Source organism: Giraffa tippelskirchi, chromosome 2 (genome assembly GCF_054371585.1).
Source record: "Giraffa tippelskirchi isolate mGirTip1 chromosome 2, T2T-mGirTip1v1.2.pri, whole genome shotgun sequence".
Taxonomy (NCBI): Eukaryota; Metazoa; Chordata; class Mammalia; order Artiodactyla; family Giraffidae; genus Giraffa; species Giraffa tippelskirchi.
In genome coordinates this window covers 65,799,894-65,812,358 of record NC_137276.1, presented here as the reverse complement: position 1 = coordinate 65,812,358, position 12,465 = coordinate 65,799,894, and the positions used below count along the sequence as shown (strand labels likewise).

At 46.2% G+C, this 12,465-nt stretch overlaps 1 protein-coding gene across 2 annotated transcripts in view; it reads left to right on the top strand.

The window, feature by feature from the left end:
- Positions 1–12,465, top strand: part of ADAMTS14 (ADAM metallopeptidase with thrombospondin type 1 motif 14) — a 94,851-nt gene that overhangs the window by 30,276 nt on the left and 52,110 nt on the right. For both annotated transcript variants that reach the window (XM_081568010.1, XM_081568001.1), the window contains exon 4: positions 1,887–2,077. In XM_081568010.1, coding sequence (XP_081424136.1) covers positions 1,887–2,077 — 191 coding nt within the window. The remainder of the gene's footprint in view (positions 1–1,886; positions 2,078–12,465) is intronic.

The window sequence follows — 12,465 nt, the reverse complement described above, 5'->3', positions numbered from 1 at the left end:
CTGCTCACCAGTCTATACATTGCTCAGAGGGCCAGCTGCCCATTTCTGGCCATTTCTAGGCACAGTGGCCATACATTCCCCAACTCTTAAATCTAGGGCATGGTAGATTCCTTTGCATGGCAGTGCCACTAACCAAAGGGAAAATAGAAACAGCATGGAGCACTGTGATTTCCTTTTGCTCCATACTCAGCCTTCAGCCCCTGGAGTACCCATGTGCATGGAGGCTTAGAGGCAGAACTTGGGTGCCCGTCGAGTCATCCCCGAGGGTTACCACACTGTGGACGGTGGCTCCTTACCCTCAGTCACGATGGGTCCTGCAGTTGCATCTCCCTCTTCTTGGAACCCTCTGGTCCCATGCTCCAGCAGGTCTCCTGCTCCCCCTCTGGCCAGCTCAGGTGTGCCCTCCTCCAGAAGCCTCTCCCAGCTCCCCAGTCCTAGGTTGGATCTTGGTGTGGAAGCCTGCCCTAGTCAGTCCTGCTGTCTGGTACTTGATGGTACTCTATTGTTACTCCCCAGTTTCTTATCTGTCATCTGCACTAGGCAGGGGAGCTCAAGGACAGGATCCTACCTTCATCACCCACCACCGTCCACCCTGCTAGTAAGTGTGGGGCCCCTTCTGCAGCCACGCCTCTGGATATGTGCTGGAACTGTAGTGGTGGCATCTTTACAGCCTCAGCCCCATCTTGTAGGCAGAGGGGTTTTCAAGTAACTGTGGATAAATGAATATTCTTAGAAATCAATGCACAAGAATCAGAGCTTCAGGATGGGATGGCAGGAAAGTCATTAAGACATTTGAAGCTTTCTTGAGAGACCCTTGCCTCCTATCCTGCTTCCAAAGCTTGCCCTGTGGTGTCCTCATGTACTCCTCACTCCACTGCCCCAACAAATGTTGCTCCAGTTCTTATTCAGGCTATGGTGTAAATGACTGATAACTGCTTGAGCCATATGTTTCAAAGCATGACCTTTTGATTCAGACAGACCTGGACATGCTACTTTGAACCTTAGCTTGTTTACTTGTATAATGGAGTCAGTAATCTGACAGAGTTGTCATTAAGGATTGGATTGGATTTGATTAGGAGTCAGCCAACTAAGGTCCATGAGCTAAATGAGGCCTGCCACTTGTTTTTGTAAATAAAGTTTTATTGAAACCCAGAGACACTCATTTGTTTATATATTGTCTGTAGCTGCTTTTCTATTTCAGTAGTCAAATTGAAGAGCTGAGATGGACCACAAACAGATGAACCACAAACCCTAAAATATTTACTATCTGATCCTTTACAGAAAAGGCTTGACAGCGCCTAGATTATGTCATACAAGTTAATGCTGGTTAAATAAATAACCTTAGCTAAAAGGTCAAAGCTGTGATGAGGGAAATTTGGAGTTGCTGGCAATGATTGAGAGGGATTTGAGGGGCATGGGGCATCCTCCAGAGGTCCCTAAAATGCCCTCCATGGGCCACAGTAATATCACAAAACATTTTTTCCTGTATTATGATGTTTCTACCCACTGCCATCTTTGATTTTTACAGCAAGCATTTCTGGCAGGAGATGAAGGATTATTCTTTCCCATGTCGCAGGAGGGCAGGGGAGCCCAGAGAGGTGGAGGGGCTTGGGCTGGGACGTGACAGGGAGATAGAACTGTGCAGGAACTGGAGCCTGGGCCAGTTTTCACCTCTCTGTTCCTCACTGCCTCAGAGATTTGCCTCATCCTCACGTCAGGGAGAGGGCTCATGCCCACCCATTACCTGGCCTGGCACAAACCCTCATGTTGTCAGAGGCAGGGGAAGGGGTGCACATGATGGGGGCAAGGGTTGATCAGCGGGCGGCATCATGGTGACAGTTTCTTACGTGGATTTGAACCTCCGTCTCTTCCCATCCCTGTTCCAGCTTTTGGCCTGGGCGACCTTCCCAACCTGCTGGGCCTGGTGGGGGACCGGCTAGGAGAAGCAGAGCGGAAGCGGCGACACGCCACGCCAGGCAGCTACAGCATCGAGGTGCTGCTGGCGGTGGACGACTCGGTAGTGCGCTTCCACGGCAAGGAGCACGTGCAGAACTACGTCCTCACCCTCATGAACATCGTGAGTGTGCCCAAGGCCTGGGGCTGGGTGCCGGGGCTGGAGTCCGGGCCATTGGCGCTGGTCTGATGGTTTGGCGGCGCTGGTTTTCCGGGTGGGCTCAGGGAAGTCACCGCCTGCTTCCTCGTCCAGCTGAACAGTTTCCATGCTAAGATGGGCCCGAGCTGGCCTGGTGTCCATCCTGGGCCTTGGCCTGGTGTCAGCTGCATGTGACTGTGCTGAGATACCTACAGGCAAACTGGAGCTTGTGGACAGTGGTTTCTGGGCTTGGTCATATTCAGAGCCTGGGTCAGGTGAGGCCAGGGGTCCCACTTGTCTTAGAGCTGAAGGGATTTCCCTGAGATTCATCATCTGGGGCAAATGCCTAGGCTGGAGAGACAGGCCACTGGGCTGTCAATGTGTTAGCAGAGATCTCAGCACCTCAATGTGTGGCCCTGGGTGTTCACAGAGATCAGACAGGAAGGGAAAATGAGGATTCTGGGTAAATTTTGAGACAGGTGAAGCAGAGAGGCCATGCACTGTCCACAGTGAGTGGTTACTGCTCAGTTGTTGCCAGAGGTGCTCATGCAGAGATGCAGGGCTCTTGTCATGGATAGGCCAGTTGTTTTGTTTTTTTTTTAAAGAAAAGTCAGAAATACAGATAGTTTGTTTTTTTTTAACTTTTTATATGGAAATTTTAAATTGTGATATCCAAGTGAAACTCCTAATTTTTAAAATGCTAAAATAAAAATGCTGTGAATGCTGAATAAAACCTATCTACATGTCATATTTGGCCTATGGGCTACAGATGGGCAGCTCTGACCTAAAGGCGCAGAGATGAGGGAGACCAGAAAGGAAGGGAGGTGGAAAACATCAGAGGTGGGCTCTGCACTTTTCTGACAAGAGGCCTTTGTTGGAAGTGCCTGTGGCTGTGGCCCTGGGAGGACAGGGACCAGTCTAGGGGCCAACGGTGGACATTGATGATAATGTGACTTTCATGAGGGGAGTGGTAACGCATTTCTGGGAATGGAACAGTTGATGAGCAAAAGTGTCAACCCCTCGGTCATGCCAATCCCCCAGGCAACATTTATAGCAAAATAAAATAGCATGATGCTGCCTGTGCTGTCTGGTGTCCATAATCCAGCCACACGGGAGGTGAGGTAGCTGCTGGGAGGGTATGTGGCCAGCCTCTTGTTGGCTGTGTGACCTCAGGCATGGGACCTGTATTCTTCCAACTCTGTAACTTGCAAATGATGGAAAGCAAACTCGAACTAGATTAAGGAAAGCAAGTGGGTTAGTCGCTCAGTCGTGTCCGACTCTTTGTGACCCCATGAACTGTAGCCCGTCAGGCTCCTCTGTCAATGGGATTCTCCAGGCAAGAATACTGGAGTGGATTGCCATTCCCTTCTCCAGAGGATCTTCCTGACCCAGAGATCAAACCTAGGTCTCCTGCATTGCAGGCAGATTCTTTACCATCTGAGCTACAGGGAAGATCTAGGGAAAACAGGGCTAAAAATATGGGCCAGGTTGTGGGAGAACAGGATGAAACTGTTTTAAGTGTAATTGGTACTAGAGGCTTACATGGACTCTTCAAGTCCTCTTCTCTGTCTGACATTCTAATTCTCTTGACCAACTTCTCAAAAAGACGGATTCTGGCTATGAGCATTATGAAGCTGACATTTTTTTTCCTCTAATTTTTTAAAATTGTAGTTAATTTGCAATGTTGTGTTAATTTCTATTGTATGGCAAAGTGATTCAATTTTATATATATATATATATATATATATACACACATACACACACATTATTTTTTAAATATTCTTTTCCATTATAGTTTATCATAGGATATTGAATAGAGTTCTCTGTGCTATACTGTAGGCCTTGTTGTTTGTCCATTCTGTATATGAATGCTTACATCTGCCCTCAACTCTCTACCCTTTGGCAACCACTAGTCTGTTCTCTATGCCTGTGATTCTGTTTCTGTTTCATAGATAGCTTCGTTTGTGTCATATTTTACATTCTACATATGAATCAGTATCATATTTTACATTCCATTTATAGGTGATATCATATGATATTTGGCTTTCTCTTTCTGACTTAGTATGGTAATCTCTAGTTGCATGTTGTTGCAAAGGCATTCTTTCTTTCTTTTTTATGGCTGAGTAATACTTCATTGTATATATTTACCGCATCGTCTTTGTCCCTTCATCTGTTGATGAATATTTAGGTTGTTTCCATGTCTTGGCTCTTGTGAATAGTGCTGCTATGAACATAGAGATGTATGTATCTTTTTGAATTATATTGATAGTTTTGTCTGGATATATGCCCAGGAGTGGGATTGCTGGATCATATGGTAATTCTGTTTTTATTTTTCTGAGGAACCTCCCTACTGTTCTCCACAGTGGATGCACCAACTTACATTCCCACCAGCAGTGTAGGAGGGTTTCCTTTTCTCCACACCCTTCCCAGCATTTGTCATTTGCTGACTTTTTTATGATGGCCACTCTGACTGGTGTGAGGTGGTACCCCACTATAGTTTTGATTTACTTTTCTCTAATAATTAGCAGTGTTGAGGATCTTTTCAGTGAAGCTGATTCTTACTGCTATAGCTCCTTGACCAGAGACAAAAGAAGTTTCCCCTTGAGTTCCCAGGCAAAAAGTTCCTGGAGCAGGACTCTGAAATTTGAGTCACACAACCACCCTTTGGACCAATCACTATATGTTGGAGAAGGAGACAGAGTTTCCCAAAGGACAAGAGGGACTGGATACAGGCCTGAGCCCTGGAGAAATTGTTCTGAGCTCACCAGGCACCCCAATCTGTGTCTGTTGTAATAATATTTAATCCCTGAGAACCTCCGTTTTCCATAATATTGTCTGCTCTTGGGTTGAATGTGTATGAAGTCTTTAGCACACACCTGGCACTTAGGAAGTACTCAAGCAGTGTGTTCTGCATTCTTATATCTTTATTGTCTTTGTGTGTGTGTGTGGTTCTTTGTCTAAGTCTCTGAAGGTGGAGTCCTTGAGGGTGAGAACTTTGACTTAGACTTTTTTTGAACCCCAAGAGCACACAGCATGGGTATTTAGTCCAATACTTGATAGGTGATCAGTAAATGTAGAAGTTAATGGTGTCTATGGGAGAAGCAGGGAGCCAGCATGGGAAAAGGGGGAAACAGTATACTTCTGTCTGCAATGCCACTGTTAAGAAAAGGGCAAGGGTAGAGATCAGCTCCAATTACAGGAGCCCCAGGGAGGGGAGGAGTGCCAGGAAGCCTGCCCCTTGCCACTTCTTTGTCTGAATACTAATTCTGTTATTCCTGGGGACTGGGATTTGATCCCTGGATTCCCTGGAGAAGGAAATGACTACCCCCTCCAGTATTCTTACCTGGAGAATCCCATGGACTGAGGAGCCTGGTGGCTACAGTTCATATGGCCTCAAAAAGTCAGACATGACTGAGCGAATAACACACACACACACAGCCTGTGGTTTGCAACTCAGAGAGCAAAGGCTACCGCTTGCTGCCATTTGAGAAAGAGAGGGAGGGTAACTATGTATATGAACACACCCACCTCACTAGAGCACTTGACGACCCGCCCAGACTCGATAAATTGCTAGTCCAACCTAAGACCACACAGCTGAATACTAATCCCATTAGTCAGAGAGTCAAGTTGGCCCCTGGAGCCAGCAGGTGGAGAACAGGAGTTGGGGGGAGGGAGTGGGCAAGGGGCCAGGGGAGCCCTTAGGAAGCCCTCAGTGTTAGGACCCTCGGTCCTGGATCCTGAAGACCCCAGGAGTATGAATGGGCTCTATTCACAGCCCCAGAGTTTGCTAAAAGATAATTTTCAGAAAAAAACCAAAATCATGAGTTTCATACAAAAATAAAAACAGGTGTCGTGTGAAAGATTTTCAGTTCAGTTCAGTTGAGTCACACAGTCATGTCTGACTCTTTGTGACCCCATGGACTGCAGCACACCAGGCTTCCCTGTCCATCACCAACACCCAGAGCTTGCTCAAACCCATGTCCATTGACTCAGTGATGCCATCCAACCATCTCATCCTCTGTCATCCCCTTCTCCTCCCGCCTTCAATTTTTCCCAGCATCAGGATCTTTTCAGATGAGTCAGTTCTTTGCCAAAGTGTTGGTGGCTAAAGTATTGGAGTTTCAGCTTCAGCATCGGTCCTTCCAATGAATATTCAAGACTGATTTCCTTTAGGATAGACTGACTGGATCTCCTTGCAGTCCAAGGGACTCTCAAGAGTCTTCTCCAACACCACAGTTCAAAAGCATCAGTTCTTTGCCACTCAGCTTTCTTTGCAGTCCAACTCTCACATCCATACATGACTACTGGAAAAACCTTGGCTTTGACTAGATGGACTTTTGTCAGCAAAGTAATGTCTCTGCTTTTTAATATGCTGTCTAGGCTTGTCATAGCTTTTCTTCCAAGGAGAAAATGTCTTTTAATTTCATGGCTGCAGTCACCATCTGCAGTGATTTTGGAGCCCCCCAAAATAAAGTCTGTCACTGTTTCCATTATTTCCCCATCTATTTGCCATGAAGTGATGGGACCGCATGCCATAATCTTCGTTTTCTGAATGTTGAGTTTTAAGCTAACTTTTTGACTCTCCTTCACTTTCATCAGAGACTCTTTAGTTCTTGTTCACTTTCTGCCATAAGGGTAGTGTCATCTGCATATCTGAGGTTATTGATATTTCTCCCGGCAATCTCGGTTCCAGCTTGTACTTCATCCAGCTTGGCATTTCGCCTGATGTACTCTGCATAGAAGTTAAATAAGCAGGGTGACAATATACAGCCTTGAGGTACTCCTTTCCCAATTTGGAAGGAGATCCAACCAGTCAATCCTAAAGGAAATCAGTCCTGAATATTCATTGGAAGGACCAATGCTGAAGCTGAAACTCCAATACTTTGGCCACCAACACTTTGGCAAAGAACTGACTCATCAGAAAAGACCCTGATGCTGGGAAAGATTGAAGGCGGGAGGAGAAGGGGACAACAGAGGATGAGATGGTTGGATGGCATCACCGACTCAATGGACATGAGTTTGAGCAAGCTCCGGGAGTTGGTGTTGGATAGGGAAGCCTGGTGTGCTGCAGTCCATGGAGTTGCAAAGAGTCAGACACGACTGAGCAACTGAACCGAACTGATGCTTAACTTAATAAAGGAAAGAGAGGAGAGAGGAGGCTCCATGGGAAGGGCAGATAGGTCTTTAGGGAAGACAAGTGGACTTTAGGAGAACAAGTAGGAAATAAGAAAGTTTGTGATGACACATGTTTATTCAGGTGCAAGTGGTCTTTCTGTCTGTCTTTTTTTTAATGGCCATGAAATTCCCCTGAGGAGAGGATTCATAGTAGCTCATTTTCTCGGGAGTTGCTGCTTTGTCAAAGGAGGGAATTTCTTTATATACATATATATATATATATAATTTATTTTTTTTATTGAAGGATAATTGCTTTACAGAATTTTGTTGTTTTCCGTCATACCTCAACATGAATTAGCCATAGGTATACATATATCCCGTCCCTTTTGAAACTCCCTCCCATCTCCCTCCTGGGAATTTCTGAGATGCTTTATTTCTGCATCTGTTGAATCTCAAGTGTCTTCAGCTTAAAATAATATTTATACCAACTCTGAGTTCTGAGTGGGTCCTCACACAGACCAGGAATGGGACCCTGGGAGTGACCCCAGGAAGTGAGTGATTGGATGTGTATGTGTCCTGGAGGGACCATGGCCAGTTCGTGAGGTCCCTGCTTGGGGTGGAAACTCACATGTTGTAGGTTTTACACCACTGTGCGCTCTTGGGAAGGCCCCCACCAGACACACGGGCGCTGAAGACCCTGCAGGGGGGCCTGCTGGGGAGCCTGTTTGCATGGTCTCGGTTCTGTGTCTTCTCAGAAGTTCTGGAGTGCTGTTGGAGGCTGGTTCCTTGCTCACTGCTGCCTTGCCCTTATGGGTGTGGGAACAGAGGGGTGCAGCTTCCCACAAGGGCTCCTTCCTCTCAGGGAGAGAGGCTTAGGACACTGAGATGGACCTCGCCTAAGGAGCTGCTGCCTTGCAGACCTCCAGCTGCCACAGGGGAAAAGTGAGGTTTGGGGTTCTGACTTTCCTGGGGGACAGCAGCCAGCCAGCCAGAATCCCACCTGTGACCATGAGTGGAGGGGCCCAGACAACCTCTCCCTCCCAGGGGACCAGCAGCTCATCCTGTCCATTGTGTGGAAACCTGTATTTGGCTGGGATGCTTGAAGCCCGGCTTCCTTTCAGGATTTCATGAAGCCGGGAAAAAGAGTGTCCCTTTGCTCTTCCCTCTCAGCACCTGCCTGCCTGTGACCATTTCTGATCCTGGTTTCTGGGGCCCGGGCTTGCCTGGCGGGATCAGAGAGAAGAGATCTGGTTCCCTGGGTGGATGGTGCTAACCCAGGGAGGAGGGGCAGAGCCCTTTGTGGAACTCAGAATGATCTGATCAGGCCCCAGTCACTGCTGCTCTCAGGGGCTTCTTGCCCGTCACTTTTCTTTTGCGTTAACCTGGGGATGTGCCGTAAATATTCATGGAGCTTCAGATGTTGGGCAACGACTCCTTCTCAGCCCTCCCTCACATGCTGCTGTGCCCTGGATGGACTCGGCTTTCCCTGTGCCTCGGTTTACCCATCTGTGTAGAGGATGTTTCCTTAAGACTTCTTAAATCTCAGGACAAGGGATCATGTTTTAAAAAATTTTACTAGAATATAGTTGATTTACAATGTTGTGTTCGTTTCAGGTGTGCAGCATAGTGATTCAGTTATTTGTTGTTGTTTAGTTACTGAGTTGTGTCCGACTCTTTTGTGACCCCATGGATTGTAGCCTACCAGGCTCCTCAGTCCATGGGATTTCTCAGGCAAGAATACTGGAGTGGATTGCCATTTCCTTCTCTAGGGGGTCTTCCTGACCCAAGGATGGAACCCATGTCTCCTGTATTGGCTGGTGGATTCTTAACCACTGAGCCACTTGGGAAGCTCCCAATATATTCACTCTTTTTCAGGTTCTTTTCCTATATAGATTATTACAGAATATTTGGTAGAGTTCCATGTGCTATACGGTAGGTCCTTGTTGGTTATCTATTTTATTATATAGTAGAGTATGTCTGTTTAATTCCAAGTTCCTAATTTATCCCTCCCCAGCACCCGATGTTTCCCCTTAGGAAAGTGAAGTCATTCAGTTGTGTCCGACTCTTTGCGACCCCATGGACTGTAGCGCTACAAGCTTCCTCAGTCTAGGGGATTTTCCAGGCAAGAATACCTGAGTGGGTTGCCATTTCCTTCTCCAGGAGCTCTTCCCGACCCAGGGATTGAACCCAGGTCTCCCGCATCGTAGGCAGATGCTTTTACCGTCTGAGCCACCTTCCCCTTTGGTAACCATAAATTTGTTTTCAAAATCTGTGAGTCTCTCCTGTTTTCTAAATAAGTTCATGTATATAATTTTTTAATTAGATTTGACATATGAGTGATATCATGTGGTATTTTCTCTGTATTTTCTTTTTCTGTCTGACCTAGTATGATAATCCCTAGGTCCATTCATGTTGCTGCAAATAGCATTATTTCATTCTTTTCTGTGATTGAGTAATATTCCATTGTATATATTTAGCACATCTTTATCCACTTCTCTGTTGATGGACACCTAGGTTGCTTCCATGTCTCGGCTATTGTAGATAGCGCTGCAATGAACATTGAGGAGCATGTATCTTTGTGAATTATGGTTTTCTCTGGATATACACCCAAGAGTGAGATGGCTGGGTCATATGATAGTTCTGTTTTTAGTTTTTTATGGAACCTCCATACTGTTATCCATAGGGTTATATAAAATTACTTTCCTATCCTCTCCAGCATTTATTCTTTATAGACTTTTTGATGATAGCCATTCTGACCTGTGTGAGGTGATAACACCTTGTAGTTTTGATTTGTATTTCTCTGATAATTAGTGATGGTGTGACATCTTTTCAGGTGCTTTTTTGGTGATCTTTATGTCTTCTTTGGAGAAATATCCATTTATATATTTTGGCCACACCACGGGGCTTGTGGGATCTTACTTCTCCAACCAGGGAGGGAACCCATGTCCCTTAAGTGGAAGCATGGAGTCCTAACTACTGAACCACCAGGGAATTCTTTTCTTGTTGTTGTTCAGTCACTTGGTCATGTCTGACTCTTTGAGACCCCATGGACTGCAACATGCCAGGTTTCCCTGTCCTACCTCTCCCAGAGTTTGCTCAGACTCATGTCTATTGAGTCAGTGATGCCGTTCAACCATCTTGTCCTCTGTTGTCCCTTTCTCCTCCTGTCTTCAGTCTTTCCCAGCATCAGGATCTTTTCCAATCAGCTCTTCACATCAGGTGGCCCAAGTATTGGAGCTTCAGCTTCAGCAGCAATCCTTCCAATGAGTATTCAGGGTTGATTTCCTTTAGGATTGACTAGTTTGATCTCCTTGCAGTCCAAGGAACTCTCAAGAGTTCCACCACCATTCAGAAACATCAATTCTTTGGTGCTCAGCCTTCTTTATGGTCCAACTCTCACATCTGTACATGACTCCTGGAAAAACCATAGCTTTGACTATGTGGATCTTTGTCAACAAAGTGATGTCTCTGCTTTTCCTGAGAAATGTCTATTTAGATCTTCTGCCCATTAGAGCTTCCCACATAGAACTGCATGTGCTGTTTGTGTATTTTGGAGATTAATCTCTTGTCAGTTGCTGTGTTTGCAAATATTTTCTCCTATTCTGGGTGTTGTCTTTTCACTTTGTTTATGTTTCCCTTTGCTGTGCAAAAGCTTTTAAATTTAATTAGGTCCCATTTGTTTATTTTTACTTTCATTTCTGTAGAAGGTGGATCAAAAAAGATATTGATGTGATTTATGTCAAAGAGTGTTTTTCCCCATGTTTTCTACTTAAGAGTTTTATAGTATCTGGCCTTACATTTAGGTCTTTGATCCATTTTGAATTTATATGTATGGTGTTAGAGAATATTCTAATTTCATTCTTGTACATGTAGCTGTCTGGTTTTCCTAGCACTGCTTATTGGATAGACTGTCTTTTCTCCATTGTGTATTCTTGCCTTCTTTGTCATAGATTAATTGACCACAAATGCGTGGGTTTTCTAGCCTGTTCCGTTGGTCTATATTTCTCTTTCTGTGCCAGTACCTTACTGTTTTGATTACTGTAACTTTGTAGTGTAGTCTGAAGTCAAGGAGCCTAATTTCTTCCAGCTCTGTTTTTCTTTCTTAGGATTTCTTTGACCAAGGGAACCACTTGAAATGTAAGAGGCAGTTTTCAGCATTTAGTGAGTGTCTGGTGTGTACATAGTATTACATATGGACTCCTGTTCTAAGGGACCTTTGAGGGCAGTGCAGAAGGAGATGGTGTCCCTGTGGACTTCTGGAAACAGGAAGGCTTTCTGGAGGCATTTGGTGTTGAGCCAGCCTTGGCAGGGAGAGGTCTGGTAAGGTGAAGAGTGTACAGGCCAAGCATGGTGGCAGCAGTGTGAAGGGGAGGTGGCAAATGCCTGCAGAGAACTCTCAGGAGGATAGCTATGCCACGATGGTCCATCAGGCAGTAGCATGGACTCTCAGATGGAGAGAATGCATGAAGAATAGTACCTGATGGTGGCACACAGGTGGATATATGACAGGGGCAGATGGATGCCAGAGGCCAGATGAGGCTGTGATGGCGCAGCAGAAAGAACCAGAACTCCAGCTATTGCGAGTATCTCAAATATCACAGTGTCATTCCAGTTCCTACCGCATGTCAGATGCAGGGCTGAGGACTTGACGGGCAGGCTCCTTGAATCCTCACCGCTGCCTGATGCAAGTGATGTTCTGCAAGTCTCAGAAGCCAAGTGACAAATGGCAATGCTGGGATTCAGACTCTTCACTGTCTGATTCCAAAGCTAGCTCTTTCTTTCCACTGCTGCTGAGGCAGGACTTGAGGTGGGAGGGTTGCTGGGCTCCCAGCCCTGGAAGTGGGAAGCATGAGCTGCTTCCTGAGATGGGTCTCCCTGGCAGGGTCAGGATCACGAGCTTCACTGTGAGATAGTCTTGATCTTGACTCCTGGCTGTGGCTGGACTGGCTGGTGCCATCAGGTACCCTCTCATTGCCTGGGGTGATGCACCGAATCCTCTCTGGGATGAAGAATCACATGGATATGAGTTTCAGAGATCTCCTCAGGCCCAGAGCCAGAGCAGAGGGAGGTGAGAGGGCAGAGAGGCCCTTTCATCAGTCCTCCCCAAGCCAGTCTGTGTGTATCCCCCCTGTCTGCGTGATAGGCCCCTTGCCCACCTCGATCTTTACCTGCCCCACCCGGCTGATATTACAAAGATGCAGAGCACCAAGGCCTCTCAGATGTCCTGCTTGGAGAAGCTTGGCGCCCCTTCTAGATCC